At 38.8% G+C, this 18,071-nt stretch overlaps 1 protein-coding gene across 1 annotated transcript in view; it reads left to right on the top strand.

The window, feature by feature from the left end:
• The first annotated feature begins 238 nt into the window (after positions 1-238).
• The window catches only part of LOC136864939 (ubiquitin carboxyl-terminal hydrolase 22-like), a 168,797-nt gene continuing 150,964 nt past the window's right edge, over positions 239-18,071 (top strand). The window contains exons 1-3 of the mRNA XM_068226463.1: positions 239-358; positions 605-737; positions 923-1,138. Coding sequence (XP_068082564.1) covers positions 239-358; positions 605-737; positions 923-1,138 — 469 coding nt within the window. The remainder of the gene's footprint in view (positions 359-604; positions 738-922; positions 1,139-18,071) is intronic.

Raw genomic sequence — 18,071 nt, 5'->3', positions numbered from 1 at the left:
CGTGAATTGGATATTTATGCACCATGAGCGGAGGCTATACATGCAGAATGCAGATGTACAGTCTGTAGTGCTGTGTCTCAGTGACCAACACGATCAACGAGTGATTTTCATATAACCCAAGTGTTTTTACTGGGCGGATTATAGCAGCCTAAAAACATCAAGAAGAAGGAGGCTACATTTAAACAAAGCCGAAACAAATAGCTCGTATTTATATTTACTGCATTAGTGTTTATTTGAGATGAACGAGAACGGCTGCATACACCTGAATGATTATAAATCATTAAGGGGTACGAAAACTTATGAAATGATATACACCCATTTTATAGCATGCTCATCAGCTGAAGCCCGGATAAGGAAGGTATGATTCGTCACCTAACTCAAATTGAGTTTTTGAAAAGTAACAAAGAGAAAACCAGGAGGATATTTCTTATTTATCTCGCGTCTTGTCAGGTGTTTTTTAAGATATGAATGTCATTAGACCTTACTGCTCATTTTTTGTGAATTGTTGTGTGCGTACCTTTTCCTTCTCTCCCCGTAACCCAATCACTTCCAATAAATGTCTTTAATTATTGTGACAATGTTGTAAATTACTTTCTTATTTCAGGCTAGTTCGGCGTTCTGTTTCGTATGCAAAAACTTCGGACCTCGTCTACATTCATGTCTTCATTGCATATATTTTGGATGTTATACTGCTGGACATATAAAGGAACATGCCATGCTCAAAAAACATTTCTTAGGTAGTTCACATTTTGCTTTTACAATTGTAGAAGTGTCGCTTAGTTGGTAAACTTCTATTACCCTTACTAAAATAGTTTCTTATTTCAAACTATTTAATAAATTATCCTTGGTTTTGAGTACTGGAATTAAATCATGGTATCATATTTTATTTGTGGTAATATGTCTTTGATATTTTATATTTCAGCTGTAGAATTAGCATATGGAATGATAATGTGCTTCCAGTGTGGAGACTATGTATATGATCAAGATTTTTCATCTATTATTCGAGAGAAAGCTCCAAAAGCTGCAGCATCATTAGGAATATCTGTTGTCTGTCATCCTTGGGAGCCAAAGGTTCATGATGTAAATCTTCTTCAGCTGAATGAGCATAGAAGGAAATTAACAGAAAATTCAACTATAGGTAAACTTTCTTTTTAAGTTCCTGCCTGTTGCTTTGCTGTGTGATATAGGCTACATGCATAGTTCTTTTCTCTTGGTTTAATGTCGTACTAACACATCAAAGGATTTTGGGGCATAAGGATGGGAAAGGGCTAGAAATGGGAATCTAGTGGCTGTGGCCTTAATTAAGGTACAGCCCCAGCATTTGCCTGGTGTGTAAATGGGAAACCACTGAAGACAATCTTGTACCCATCATCTCACAAATGCAAGCTCACAGCTCCATGATCCTAACCGCATGGCCAGTTTGCTTGGTTGTGTAGTTGGTGAACTGTGAGCACTGTTCATAAGGATGGTCAAAACTAGCAATTCCAAAGTGATAGCTATTCTCATTTCAGAAGAATGGAATAATGCTTAGTACATTTGGCTCTGGAACAAATAAAACCCTAACTCTCTTCTCAGTTGGCTACAGCTCCATGATCCTAACCACATGGCCAGTTTGCTTGGTTGTGTAGTTGGTGAACTGTGAGCACTGTTCATAAGGATGGTCAAAACTAGCAATTCCAAAGTGATAGCTATTCTCATTTCAGAAGAATGGAATAATGCTTAGTACATTTGGCTCTGGAACAAATAAAACCCTAACTCTCTTCTCAGTTGGCTACATTGTTAGATGAGAAAGGAGTTGAACATTCAATGTATGGAATATTACCGTTGGGCTTATGGCACTGTATATCTCAATAAAGTTGATTGTAGAGATATGGTGAGATTCACAGGCCAAAAATTGTTCAGTACTCTCCATCATAGGTATCAATTATTTGAAGTAAAACTTCGGTGGACATATTGGTAGAAAGCTGCTGATGTAGTCCGGCTGCCAGGATTTTGATTTTAAATATTAATACCATCCTCTATATGAGTAGCTTATTTTCAAAATGACTTTTGTCCACTTTCCTAAATTTGTGGTAAATAACTAAAAACGTTTTCAGACCTAAAATCTCGATCAGACCCCTTGGAAATCCTTTCTTGATATTCCTTGTGTCATCAGTTATATTTTTTCCCAATATTGTCTGTACCTACTCATCAGTTCTGCTATAATGTGAGAAATTAATTTGGACAAAGGTCATTTTGAAACTAAAGTATGGATAAGAGATAATTTGAAAATTAATACATTGGACAAGAGACTCTTTGATTCTAAAATGAGGATAGAAATGCAATTGCACAATATTAAGCATGGTTAGTAAGTAATATGATGATTGCAATAAAAGTAATAATTAAGTTGAAAATTAAATTGAAGGATATAGTACTGAAAACAGCTTTTATTAATAAATAAGCATTAAAAAGTCAGATATTTCTGTTTGTGTGGTACTCTCAGAATAAATTTCAGGATAAATTAAATAACATTTGTTTAACACTTAGAAAGCAAGTTTCCAATCCTTACAACTCATCAGCATCCTTCATCATACCCCACTCCAGCTCATCCTCTAACACTTCATCACTTGTACAAAGGGCACTAGGAAAGTTTTGCAATATGCAGAAATGGTTGGCTGGACACCCCTGTTATGGTGAGGGATGAAAAGAGGGGTGAAAACCTGTCTAGAAGACAGCAAGGCGCGTCCTTCACACCAGTTGTTACCAAGCAGTGGGATTGAAGGCAAGGTAAGATGTCAGTGTGGTCTAAAGGTGAATATCGCGCAATTATCCGCAACGATTTTTCTTGTGGATTAACTGTTGACCAGTGCCTGGAGGAAATGACTCCTGTGCTGGGGAAAGACTGTCCACATCAGACAACAATTTTCTGCTGGTACAAAGAGTTCCAGAGGGGAAATTTTGGGGTTGAAGACGATCCTCGCTCTGGGCAACCGTCTGAATCAGTGACTGAGGAAAACATTGAAGATGTGAGGAAAATGTTGCAGCAAGAGAGGCGGTGGAATATCAGCAGGTAGAAGAGACCCTCCACATCCCTGCACCAGCTCTTCATTCAATTCTACATGACCATCTCCATGTTAGAAAGGGTTGTTTCCTTTGGGTGCCCCATTCACTTTCAGAGGAACAAAGGGCACATCGAGTGAAATGGTGCTGAAAAATTTTAAAACAGTTTGAAAATGGGACTTCGCGTAATGCCAATAGCATCGTTACAGGTGACAAAACTTGGCTTTATTATTACGATGTCCCACCAAAATCCCAGAACAAGGTGTGGCTGTTTGAAGATGAGGGTACTCCTGTGACTGTGCAAAAGTTAAGGTCAGTGAAGAAAAGAGGATTGCAGTATTTTTCACTAAACGGGGCATCCTGACTCAGGTTGTGCTAGAAACACAAAGGACAGTTACTGCAAAGTGGTACAGTGAGACTTGTCTGCCTCAGGTCATCCAGGCTCTCAAGCAGCTCCATCCAAGGTAACGGCTCAACAATTGGCTCTTGCATTATGACAATGCTCCAGCACATCGTGCTAATGTAACAACGGATTTTCTTGCCAGATCAGGGATGACTGTGCTTGATCACCCTCCATACAGTCCTGATTTTGCCCCATGTGACTTTGCACTCTTCGCAGAAGTGAAGATGAAGCTGAAAGGGTGGCGTTTTGGATCCAACGAGGAGCTTCTGGCAGCATGGGATCAAGAGTGTGAAAATGTAACCGAAGAAAAGTGGCAGAGTTGGTTCAGTGACTGGTTTTGACGTATGGAGAAGTGTATTGAGTGTGGTGGAAATTATTTTGAAAAAGTCTAAAGCATTCACTCACATTGCAAAACTTTCCTAGTGCCCTTTGTATCTCAATTAATTACCGCACTGTAGAAATGCAAATCAGGATATTCCTCCCACCAATCACCAAAATTAAGTTCCAACAGCCTTTTCACACCAGCAATTTTTGAATCCTTTATTGGAACACCAACAGGATTGAATGGTAAAGGTAAACATGAAATGTCCACACTTCATTCACCTCTAACTAGAATAGGAGCAAATGGAGTCACCCCTTGAGTAATGATGAATCTCTTTGCTGTTGCAAATTTGAAATGCCACTGCCCAGGTTTCTTCATGCTTTGTTGTGACACAAGTTTCCAGTCATATACAGGCCAATCATTTCCCATTCTGAAAACTGTTGCATGGTTACCAAAGAACTCCCAATATCTTTCAGGCTTGATAATTATATCAATATCACGGAGTTCAAGTTCTATCCATCCAAAAACCATATCTGGTGGTATGTAGGAGTGTCCTGGCATGGGAAAAAGTACATGCACTTCCTCATGTGGCGTGGAGCACAGTTTGCAAGCCAGTACATCAGTAACGTATGCTGGGATTATGATGTGGGCTACCACTAGACTTAGGTTAACCCTTTTCGATAGTTGGTTTAGTGAGCATCAAGCCTTATGAGATTAGAGCTACAGTCAGTAGCCAACGGAGTAGCCTTCTGTGTTGTCAGTGCTGTTTCACAAGCTACTCCTGTGGTCTCTTCTACTGTCAATAATCAACACCTGATCAGTGCAGATGCTAGCCTAAGGTTTAGCAAATTGAAGTTCGGCTTTGTGGCTAAATGGATAGAATGCTTGCCTTTGTTCCGATAGCCCTGGCTCAGTTTTCAGAATCAACCCCTCATACTGTTAATTCCCCTGGCTTAGGAACTGGGTGTTTATGGCATCTTCACCATTCATTTTATCCTCATTAGGTCACCACCAAGCCTATACAGATGCCATGCACCAAAATTTTGAATTGTACAGTGGTCATACCCATCATTCACTGATTACTTAGCTTCCTCGAGAAATCAGTTGTGGTGTCCGACCCATGATCATTGGTTCGATTCCAACCAACAAAAGAGAACACTAAAGCTGAAAAATTGCATTTGATTTTGGCAGATCTACCAATAAAAAGAAAACTATATTACTCCTATAACAGCAGCCCTGCTGTGTCTTCCTACAAGGATATAGACGTACGGGAGTGAAATACCAGCACTCTGTTATCTATGAGTATGAGGTGAGGAAGTATATACGATGAGTAACGCATGTTTGATAGTTAGCAGTGGCGATCTTACGGACCGAAGCCTAGCACACCTACTCCCCGGTGCCTGCTGCTATCCCATATATAGAACAAGCCGTGCGAGGTGAGTCTGGGCTGCATAATCAGTCTCCGATGCCTTGTTCTCGGTAATACGTGTGTCGTTTTTTCTCACTGCTTTCAAGTTTTGTGAATGGAACAATGTGTCAGATGCTTACATTATAATGTGCTTTAGATTTCCATCATTCTCATTTGAGGTTTGGCCTTCACAGATAGCCTTGGTAGCCCTCAGTATACGCCACTGCAGTACATGATCATACATATCATTGAGGAATTTTTGTTCTGCCCCCCGCATCCATCCACAAACATACAGAGGGTGGAGGAGCCTTCAAAATCCATGTTATTTAATCTGTGATAGACAGCAGATGAAATCTGTGCTGATCCCTTGGCTCCATCTGCCTCAGTCCACGTGTAAATGAAGACCTTGTCTTTGGGCTGCTTATCATTGGACGTACCTTCACATATTGTAAAATTATAGATGTACATCTGTCTACTGCAGTAGGCAACCTGATCAGGTACCCTGGGGAGCACTTGATTTTTTTGACAGTCAAACAAAATTGTTATCTTTTCATCATTCTTGGCTCATAGTTTTGAAAAAATGTATCACTTCTTTTCTTGTGTACTTCAAACTCTGCAATGCAAGATGTATCTCCAGCTTGTATTTTATATTCATACTGAATACATTTTGAGCATTTATCAACAGGTGGTAAGCCAAAACTTAAGTTGTATTCATTTATGAATATGTCATAGAAATAAGAATATGGGACTTTACAGTTCTACGGTAGTATTATCATTGTACATTGTACAGTTTTTCTGAACTGAAAGATAACTGGGCAAATATTGTCTCATTTTATCTGATGCACGACAATAGTGTTTCTCCAATGGAACAAGTCTTTCGATGAAAGACTTCACGGCAGCCCTTTTGTTGACAAAGACGTAAGATTTGTGGTCTCCACCCCTATTCTCCCTTGGCAACTGTCCACTTCTAAAATGCTTACTGCAGACCCGCTGAGCCCACTTCTCACTAATACATAGAATAGAGCAGAAGCTTTTCTTGTATACCTGAACAAGCTCTGTTTTTCCATTTGTAGTCTTAGGGATCAGGAAACGATTAACTGTTACACAAACCTGCTTTCATTCCTCTCGAGGTCTTGCACGATTGGGGGATTCACTTTGTGTGTACATGAGGACAAGTGATTCTCCAATATGTTTACAGTCGGGAAGTCGTGGTAAAATTTGGGGGAATAACAGTTCATTTTCTCCACCGTTCTTTTCCAAGTACTCTTCTTTCTGTGCCTTTTTTGACCTTCACCCTTAGAATAAGATATGATCTTGGAACTTCTGATACTGTCTTAATTAGATTGTTCACTTTCCATTCTGTAGGCCACTTGTTCTTGATCACTAACCTGGCAGAATAAAAAGAAAATCACTGTTGAAATCTTTGATGTTATTCACTTAATCCGCTACAAAGGTGCTACTGCTGATCACCAACTTCCAGAGAAGTGTACAAACATAACCTATCATTAGAAAGTAAGATATTGCTATTCTAGATGATCGTCAGGCCTGCCACTCTGAGAATTTTCTATTATACGAGGAGGAGTCAATGAAATGTATATCAAAATGTGCTCTTTCTCCTTGGTCTCTAGGATACTTACCAGATGGACAAGAGACATTTTGAAACCTAACAGGCTTGATGCTTTTAATATCACATGGGAAGATGAGCTATTTTAATCTCAAAATGAATGTTTTATAAGTCGCACATTTTGCTATGAACAAGAGCTGTTTTGATTCCAATAGCTGTATTTAAACAGTTTTTTTGGTAGTTTCTAGGACGTTTCAATGCAAAGTGATGGTAGTATTATGTATAGGGAAGCTTAAGGAATGCACTGAGACAACAAACTAAGTTTCGACCTAAGTAAGACATAGGCCGTTTTGAAACTGACCACCTCATATGATAAAGCTTTCTCTTTAGATTTAAATTCTCTTAATTGCTTAATGTCTATTGTTTTCTTCTCTAATAAGGTTCCTTCTTTTAGTAAGACAAGAATATTGTTCTGTTGGCTCATATATATCTTCTTTTATCATTTATACTCTACTTTTATGCATCTCGTTTCCACTCTGTTTTATCAACTGAAGTTTCTTTAACACAAATCTTCATTTTTCTCCATACATCATCCACAACATAATTTTAAGAAATTTTACTTACAATGCTTCCATTCCATTCCATGCATTGCCCACGTCACACCTTCTTAAGTCATAAAAGAGAAATAATTTACCATATGCTGTATACCTTTATGCTCTTGTGGTATCACTTTCTGTAGGAGTAGCAAACTGCGTGGTAGAAGAAACCTTTTTTTTTCTCCTGCAGTTAATTCCCATTTTCTTTTTTCTGTAACTATTTAAAACTCTCCACAATTTAGTATCATTATTTTCAGTTTCTGTTAATCATCTCTTATGTAGTCAAAAAATTTAAGAAATGAGATTTCCACTCAGCCTGCACCAAAAATGAGTACCAGCTTAATTCCTGTTTCTTCATTGGGGTAATCACATAAACAGGATTTTAATTAAAGGGTGCAGATTTTTTCATATCGTTATGAGGGTATTTAAGGGTTATACGGTTGTGACACCATACACAACCATTAACTCGGCTCAAGGGAGGTAGGGTCACCATTCCTATTCCTCCACTTAGACCTCAACAGCAGTGAAGGTGGAAGTGAAAATCACTGGTACGGTGGATCTGGCGAAAGATCTGATCCCTGAGAACTGACTCATAGTCTGCTGCCTTGCATTTTGATAGGGGCTGTTAAATGCTAAGGGACATAACCTGACAAAAACATTTTCAGAAGTGTTAGGCCCAGCAAGTCAACTTCTGAATAATTTGGAATTGCTTTCAAAACTAAATGAGACCTCAGATGGAAATTTTGTAATCACCAGAATAATGATGCTAGTTCCCTCCTTGGGATTGACAGTTCAACACCTGATGCTCCATCACAATCAAAGGGGAGAACACACAAAACTCAATATGAGACTGTAATCAAAATTGCGATGCTAAACATTCTGACACTAACTGGCAAAGTAGAGGAATGTGTAGACTTAATGAAAACAAGGAACGTAAACATACTGGGGCTCAGTGAAATCAAGTAGAAGGGAAAAGGTTCAAAGGAGGCCAGAGAGGGATATCATCGATTCTGGTCAGGTGGAGATCGAACAAAAAATAGAGTTGGTGTTGTAATAGATCATCACACGAAAGACCATGTAGTAGAAGTAAAATATGTTTCTGATCGGTTTCTTCACATCATGCTAAAATTGTATTCTTCCCAGTACATCAAATCATTCCATGCTATGCACCACAGACTCGTTGTGAAGATGAAGGAAAGAGAACATTTTGAAGAAGACATAGAGGAAGGAATAAGTGGAGATGGGAACAATTATCATAGGGGATATGAATGCTCAAGTAGGGACTTTGAGAGATGGATGATATGAAAGTCTTCTAGAAGCACATGGATGGGTTTCATGCAACCCAGAAGGAACTAGACTCCTTGATCTCCATCTGAGAAACAACCTTGTAATAGGGAACTCATGGTATCAAAAATAAAAGAACCATAAGGTCACAAGATATCGATGGGATGGAAAAAATTAATCTCTTATAGACTATTTTTTGATTGAGAAACAAGTACAAAATAGGCTGTTGGGCATAAAAGTGATTCCTAGTGTCACCCTGGAAAGTGATCATAGACTCCTCATTGGATACTTCAAGTTCAACAAGTTAAAAGAAGTAATAACCATACAGGTTAACAGTACTACCGAAGACAGATGAAAATATAGTTGAGGAGGAATGGAAGGATCTGAAAGAAAATCTAGTAATCATAACTGAGAAGATATGTGGACAAACCAGTGGCACAAGAAGATGGAAGGAAACTCCATGGTGGAATGACAGAACAAGAAGTGCTGTTCTGAACAAGAACAACATGTTTAAAAAATATTTCAAGGACCAGGCTGACCATAATAAGGAACTATACAGGTTTGCTAAAAAAGAAGCAAAAAAGTTGTTACAGGAGAACGAGAAAAGTAGTTGAACAAGTGGAGTGATGAATTGAAAGAGGATATTAATGGCAATAATAAAATGTTATATGAGATGATGAAAAATAGAAAAAGAGATAAAGTACACTCCAAATACCTAAGAGATAATAATGAAAATCTGATCACTGAAGATGATAAGATCAAAAAGAATTGGAGGACTTACTTTGATGAATTGCTAAATCTGAACTCCATGCAGCATACACAAAAGAACAGTACTACCTCATGCAAGTCTGCCTCTGACAACGGGTTAGACTTAACATGGAATGATGTGGAATATGCCTGGAAATACGTCAAAACTGGAAAATCAGCTGGTAGTGATGAAATTAATGGAGAAATGATCAAAGCTATGGGCATATCTGGAAAACATTGGATCTGTAGACCCTTTTGTAAGATCTGGAAAGAAGGGGACATACCAGTTGATTGGAAAACAGGCATCATAATTTCAATTTCCAAGAAAGGGGATAGAAAGAAATGTTTCAACTATAGAGGCATCACTTTAACATCTCAAGTTGGTAAACCTTATCTTGTTCACTGATGATGTATGCTTGTGGGGTGACTCTAAAGAAGACCTTCAAGAAATGTAAATGTCCTTGGGGTGACATAATACTAATGAATGACATAGATGAAAAACTGGAAAATATTAATTCTCATATTCATGGACTTTACAATAAGCATGCTCCTAAGCGCTGTGTGAAAGTAACACGGCCGCCCTGTCCGTGACTGATAACTGAAATTAAATCTTTGATGGCTCAGCGTGATTCGTTATATAGACGTTACAAATGAAATTTATCAGCTGACACATTTGAACAATACCGTGTACTGCGTAATCGAATTAAACAAATTATCCGCAATAAGAAATTCGATTACTTCCGGCGTCTATCCAATAATATAAACGCTGGTAGTACTTGGCGACAACTTCGTTCATTAGGTATTGGAAGGCCTCCTGTGAACCATGCTAAACCAGAAATACCGGTTGACGATATTAATAGATACTTTTCAACAGATGTTTTTACTCCTGAACACGATATAGTGCAGGCCACCATCAAGTCTATAATACGACAACAATCATCTGATCGTCCATATTTCGAATTTTTAACTGTTTCAGAGTCTGAAATGAGACGAGTACTGATTTCAATTAAATCTCATGCAACAGGGGCTGATGAAATCCCTATTTTCTTTATTACTAACATTATGGATATAATATTGCCGGTTATTACTGACTTATTTAATGCATGTCTCTCCCGTAGTTATTTTCCGACAAAATGGAAAGATACACAAGTTGTCCCAGTTCCAAAAAGGTCGCCAGCTAATGTAGCATCCGACTTTCGTCATGTATGCATTCTTTCAGCACTGTCTAAAGCTCTAGAAAAATTGATCTATAGCCAACTTGAACAATATCTGGAAAAATATTCTCTGCGTGACCCCTTCCAATCTGGTTTCAAGAAAGGACATAGCACTGGGACGGCACTGCTAAGAATTACAGACGACATTAGACGAGCTATAGATGAGCGGAAAGTGACTATACTTATTCTACTTGACTTCAGTAGTGCGTTTGACACAGTAAATATCGACATATTATTAGCGAAACTACAAAGATTTAATCTGAGTCCCTCTGCTATTCAGCTCTTTGCTTCGTACCTCTCCAATCGGCGACAACGTGTTGTCATAAACGGCACTACCACAGACTGGAAGACGAAGCAAACAGGTGTCCCACAGGGATCCGTGCTTGGACCTCTTCTGTTTACTCTATATATCAATGATATATCTTCTCAGTTCAGTAACTGTAAGTATCATTTATATGCAGATGATCTACAAATATATTATCACTGTAAAGCTATTGATATTCAGTTTGGAATTCATCAGATGAATTCCATTTTAAATCTGATTAGCTCCTATTCTAATAAGAATTGTTTATTAATTAATCCTAAAAAGACACAAGCTATTATAATAGGGCAACAAAGGCAGTTAAATATCCTTAATAAGAAATTATTGCCTTCACTTTCGCTTTGTGGTGTAGCTATACCATTTCAGAAGTCGGTAAAAAATCTTGGAATTATCATAAGTGACACACTAGATTGGAGTGAGCACATAACAAGCATCTGTAGGAAAATTCACTCGTCACTTCACTCTCTCAAAACTCGCCAATCACTTCTTCCACTAAGCTTGAAAATTAAACTTATCCAGACCCTCATATTTCCCATACTTAATTATTGTGATATTGTAATGATAGATGCCACCATGGAACAGACACTAAAATTACAGAGGGCAATGAACTCATGCATTAGGTTTATATTTTCAATTAAATTTTCAACTCATATCTCCCCCTATTATGAACTTCTCTCCTGGTTAAAAATCGATAAACTACGACATCTTCACGTTGCTACTCTCGTATTTCGTCTGCTGAATGAATCTAAACCCCAGTATTTATCCTTAAAGTTTAATTTACTCTCCTCCTCTCATGAACACAACACACGATCGACTACGACACTCTCAATTCCTGTGCATCGCTCATCTTCATTTAACCGCTCCTTTCAAGTGTCTGGTGCAAGGCTATGGAATTCCCTTCCAGTTAGTGTTAGGAATTGCACTTCCTTAGCTTCTTTCAAGCGGTCTTGCCGAGATTACCTATTAAATGTATAACCAGCTTGTATGAATGGCAGCATGAATGGAAGAATGAATGAGGTTAGGATTTATATTTTGTTAAATTATTTCATTATTCTGTTTTATAAAGTTTATTAGATAGGTGGTTAAGTGTAAGAGAGGGCCGTGAGCCTTAACTTCGCCACAAATGAAGGCATGAAATAAATAAATAAATAAATAAGAACAAATAAACTCCTGGACAGAAGCTGCTAAAGAATATGGACTCCTCTTCAGCCAAGAGAAAAGTGAGGTCATGGTCATGAAAATATGAGGACAAACAGTGGTACACATTGACAAGGAGGGGAAACAGTTAGAGATGAACCATCAGTTCAAATAACTTGGAAGTGTTATCTCTGATACTGGTTCTATAGGCAAGGAAATTTCCCACGGAATTCAGACAGGTAGCAACTTCCTCAAAATAGTTAGTGACGTAATATGGAATAAGAATATACCAATGAAATGTAAGAGAGCCATATATGAAACCTATTACGTACCAATCCTGACCTATGGTTGCGTAACATGGACCATGAGAGGTAAAGATGTCAGTAGAATCCAGGCAGTAGAAATTAGATTTGTCCGTAGCATGATCGGTAAAACACGGAGGGATAGAGTCCGTAATGAGGAAATCTGCAAGCAGACTAACGTTGTAAGATTGCAGGATAGAATAACATCACAGCGACTGAGATGGTATGGACATATGCGATGCATGGAAGATAATATTTTACCGAAACAAATGTATGATCTAAAACTTGAAGACAAAACACCAAGGGTGTGACCAAGACTCAGGTACAAGGACATGGTGAAGACTGACATTGAACAGCAAGGACATACTTTGGAAAGCATTGAAGAAGGAGAGAAATTCAGAGACCGGAACTGGTGGAGAAGCCTCGTTTGTCGACCCATCCCTTAAGATGGAATGACATGGGATATATATGTTTGTCTGTGTGTAGTAAGTATGTAAAGGAGAGGGCATATAAGTCTCTGGTAAGACCCCAACTAGATTATGGTTCCAGTGTATGGGACCCTCTCCAGGATTATTTGATTTGAGAACTGGAAAAATCCAAAGAAAAGCAGCTCGATTTGTTCCGGGTGATCTCTGACAAAAGAGTAGCGTTACAAAAAATGTTGCAAAGTTTGGGCTGGGAAGACTTGGGAGGAAGGAGACAAGCTGCTCGACTAAGTGATATGTTTGCAAGAAATCAGGTTCATTTCCCGTATCAAATCTTATTTAATGTAAGTGGTATGTTCCGAGGTCCAGTGGAGAGATGGTGTGGAGTGACATTAGTAGACAAATAAGTTTGAGTGGTGTTTTTGAAAGTAGGAAAGATCACAATGTGAAGATAAAATTTGAATTCAAGAGGACAAATTGCAACAAATATTCATTTATAGGAAGAAGAGTTAGGGATTGGAATAATTTACCAAGGGAGTTGTTCAATAAATTTCCAAATACTTTGCAATTATTTAAGAAAAGACCAGGTAAACAACAGATAGGTAATCTGCCACATGAGCACTGCCCTAAATGCAGATCATTGGTGATTGACTGAGTGATTTGATTGATTGACTGATTGTTTGAGCAAAGCTGGCCATTTAAAGATGAAAATTTCATAATGTTCCATATTGAACTGTATCACAATTAAATTGAAACTGTTCTGCATCTCTAAAGAATCTACAAGATCCTATTCACATTGATATATACTTCAGTTATATTAAAGTGTATTATATATTTTCATGACTGAAGCATTTGCAGGCTTGTTCTTTAAGCTATTCATCGAGTTTCATTGGCATTTAAAAGCACAATGCCAGACATTGCGTATGTTGCGCTGATCTTCAGGAGCTAGCATCTTACTTTATTTAAGCAACTTGTCTTCGACTTCTACACAATTTTGGGACTTCAAATTTATTAAATCGTGTTGTGACTTCATGCCTGGCAGTGTTTGCAGGCTTGTTCAATGAACTTTTCAACTCTTGTCGTAAACATTTTAAGGCACAGTGCCGGAAATTGCGTGTGTTGTGCTACTCTTCAGGGTCTTGCGCCTTGCTACATACGAGTGACTGATCTTTGACTTCTTCTGGATTTTATGATTTAAAATTGCGCAGTGCTAATCCCTATTGTCTTATATTACTTCTTGAACTGGTGTTGTGAAAGACTTATCTTTTAATTTTTAATTTTCCTATGCATTGTTTTTTGTATTTTTAATCGGCTGATGATGACCCAGATTGGTGGTCGAAACTGGTACCGCTTTCAACCAAATAAGAATGTAACACTACATTTCTTATTTACTTGTATTGAATACGTTGAACCATTTTATTTCTTGTTTCAATTTAATTGCAAAGGTGGTCATACGTAAGGCTAACCATTGTATCCCACTAAGTGCCGAAGTTACAGAAAGTGGAAGCCTTTATCTTCCTCTCCTCCAAGGGCCTTCATGGCCTGCATAGAGATGGCTTTGCATCTCTCCTCTCCCTTTCCTCTTACCATCATATTTGTCTTACATTCCTGCGAAATTGTTTCTAATTCTCTAATCGTCCAACTTCTCGTTTACTACAGCAGGCTGTACTTGGACTCCTCTCACATACTTTCCTCAAATCACAGTTCATCAACCAATAGTACACAGTTCAAAAATATTAGGGGAACATGTTTTGTAATGCCTGGTATGTAAACGTTAATTTGGTAGGTGGGCTTCCAATGGTCGTACAGCATACCTTGAGACCTTAGCTACTCAGGTTATGTCAAATCGAAGTTATACTCCATCTGTAGGCATTAACCCGCGAGTGGTCGCTAGCCGAAATGTAATGTGAGTGGTCGTGCATGAGACTTTCTCTCACATTAAAATAATTACGACATTTTTCACAGTTTTGTGGGGTATAAGGCTGAAATTTACTAGTGAAATGAAACGTAACTCCTACCGTATATGTTTTAGATAAAAGAAATGAAATGGCGTATGGCTTTTAGTGCTGGGAGTGTCCGGGGACAAGTTCGGCTCGCCAGATGCAGGTCTTACGATTTGACGCCTGTAGGCGACCTGTGCATCGTGGTGAGTATGAAATGATGATGAAGAAGACACATGCACCCAGTCCCTGCACCAGCAAAATTAACCAATTAAGGTTAAAATTCCCGACCCTGTCGGGAATCGAACCCGGGACCCCTGTGACCAAAGGCCAGCACACTAACCATTTAGCCATGGAGCTGAACATATTTTAGATAAAAATGAAATGATTAGCTGTTTATTAAAGACACAAATTACTACTTAAAATAACATATGCAATGTACATAAAAATAACTTCCGTCCTGAAGTTGTAAAAAGTAAAATCTCACACATGCATTATATCTGGTAATATTTACATACGAAGCAAGGTTTCTGAACACAATAACATTTTCAAAAACAAGAAGTGCTCATAATACAAATACTAACGCGTACAACAGGAGTAAGTTTCCCGCACCACTTCAACATAACACCAACGTAATTATTCGCGCGATGAGAGAAACTCTCACGCAGTGTGCACAGACACATAGGAACCTTCGTTCTGACTAGGGGAAGGGGTGCCTACCCTTCAAATGTGAATTGCTCTACTCACGACAGTTATAAACTCAGCTAGAAGAGGGAACAGTTACCTCCCTTTCATCGCTGTGAATTAATACATGCATACATTACATACATTATCATTATAGACTGTTATGCCTTTCAGCGTTCAGTCTGCAAGCCTCTGAGAATTTACTAAACGTCGCCACAATCCTCGATTTGAAACTAGTGTTGTGGCTTCATTTAGTTCTATACCTCTTATCTTTAAACCGTTAGAAACCGAGTCTAGCCATCGTCGTCTTGGTCTCCCTCTACTTCTCTTACCCTCCATAACAGAGTCCATTATTCTCCTAGGTAACCTATCCTCCTCCATTCGCCTCACATGACCCCACCACCGAAGCCGGTTTATGCGTACAGCTTCATCCATCGAGTTCATTCCTAAATTAGCCTTTATCTCCTCATTCCGAGTACCTTCCTGCCATTGTTCCCACCTGTTTGTACCAACAATCATTCTTGCTACTTTCATGTCTGTTACTTCTAACTTATGAATAAGATATCCTGAGTCCACCCAGCTATCGCTCCCGTAAAGCAAAATTGGTCTGAAAACAGACCGATGTAAAGATGGTTTAGTCTGGGAGCTGACTTCCTTCTTACAGAATACTGCTGATCGCAACTGCGAGCTCACTGCATTAGCTTTACTACACCTTGATTCAATCTCACTTACTATATTACCATCCTGGGAGAATACACAAACTAAATACTTGAAATTATCGACCTGTTCTAGCTTTGTATCACCAATTTGACATTCAATTCTGTTGAATTTCTTACCTACTGACATCAATTTAGTCTTCGAGAGGCTAATTTTCATACCATACTCATTGCACCTATTTTCAAGTTCCAAGATATTAGATTGCAGGCTTTCAGCACAGTCTGCCATTAAGACCAAGTCGTCAGCATAGGCCAAACTGCTTACTACATTTCCACCTAACTGAATCCCTCCCTGCCATTTTATACCTTTCAGCAGATGATCCATGTAAACTACGAACAGCAAAGGTGAAAGATTACAGCCTTGTCTAACTCCTGTAAGTACCCTGAACCAAGAACTCATTCTACCATCAATTCTCACTGAAGCCCAATTGTCAACATAAATGCCTTTGATTGATTTTAATAATCTACCTTTAATTCCATAGTCCCCCAGTATGGCGAACATCTTTTCCCTCGGTACCCTGTCATATGCTTTCTCTAGATCTACGAAACATAAACACAACTGCCTATTCCTCTCGTAGCATTTTTCAATAACCTGGCTCATACTGAAAATCTGATCCTGACAGCCTCTCTGTGGTCTGAAACCACACTGGTTTTCATCCAACTTCCTCTCAACGACTGATTGCACCCTCCCTTCCAAGATGCCAGTGAATACTTTGCCTGGTATACTAATCAATGAGATACCTCTACAGTTCTTGCAATCCTTCCTGTTCCCTTGCTAATAGATAGGTGCAATTACTGCTTTAGTCCAATCTGAAGGTACCTTACCAACACTCCACACTAATTTTACTACTCTATGAAGCCATTTCATCCCTGCCTTCCCACTATACTTAACCATTTCAGGTCTAATTTCATCTATTCCTGCTGCCTTATGACAATGGAGTTTATTTACTATCCTTTCCACTTCCTCAAGCATAATTTCACCAAGATCATTTTCCTCCTCCCCATGAGCTTGGCTGTTTGCAACACCACCAGGATGATTTCTTTTTACATTGAGAAGATGTTCAAAATATTCCCTCCACCTCTCCAGTGATTCCCTGGGATCTATTTTGAGTTCACCTGAATTACTCAAAACACTGTTCATTTCCTTTTTCCCTCCCTTCCTAAGGTTCTTTACTACTGTCCAGAAAGGTTTCCCTGCTGCTTGACCTAGCCTTTCCAGGTTATTACCAAAATCTTCCCATGACTTCTTTTTGGATTCAACAACTATTTGTTTCGCTCTGTTTCTTTCATCTACGTACAAATCCCTGTCTGCCTCGGCCCTTGTTTGGAGCCATTTCTGATAAGCCTTCTTTTTACGTTTACAGGCTGCTCTCACTTCATCATTCCACCAAGATGTTCGCCTTTTCCCATCTTTACACACAGTTGTTCCTAGGCATTCCCTTGCTGTTTCTACTACAGCATCCCTGTATGCCACCCATTCACTTTCTATATCCTGAACCTACTTACTGTCTACTGTTCGAAACCTCTCACTAATCATAACCATGTACTTCTGTCTAATTTCCTCGTCCTGGAGATTTTCTACTCTTATTCGTTTGCAGACAGATTTTACTTTCTCTACCCTAGGCCTAGAGATACTTAGTTCACTACAGATCAGATAGTGGTCTGTATCATCGAAAAATCCGTGAAAAACTCGTACATTCCTAACAGATTTCCTGAATTCAAAGTCCATTAAGATATAGTCTATTATGGATCTGGTGCCCCTAGCCTCCCATGTGTAGCGGTGAATAGCCGTATGCTTGAAGAATGTATTCGTAACAGCTAAACCTATACTAGCACAGAAGTCCAGCAAACACTTCCCATTCCCATTAGCTTCCATATCTTCCCCACATTTACCAATCACCCTTTCGTATCCTTCAGTTCTATTCCCAACTCTCGCATTGAAATCGCCCATTAGCACTATTCTATCCT

This window comes from Anabrus simplex, chromosome 2, assembly GCF_040414725.1.
Source record: "Anabrus simplex isolate iqAnaSimp1 chromosome 2, ASM4041472v1, whole genome shotgun sequence".
Lineage (NCBI taxonomy): Eukaryota > Metazoa > Arthropoda > Insecta > Orthoptera > Tettigoniidae > Anabrus > Anabrus simplex.
The sequence above is the reverse complement of the archived record's forward strand: the minus strand, read 5'-3'. Positions and strand labels throughout refer to the sequence as shown.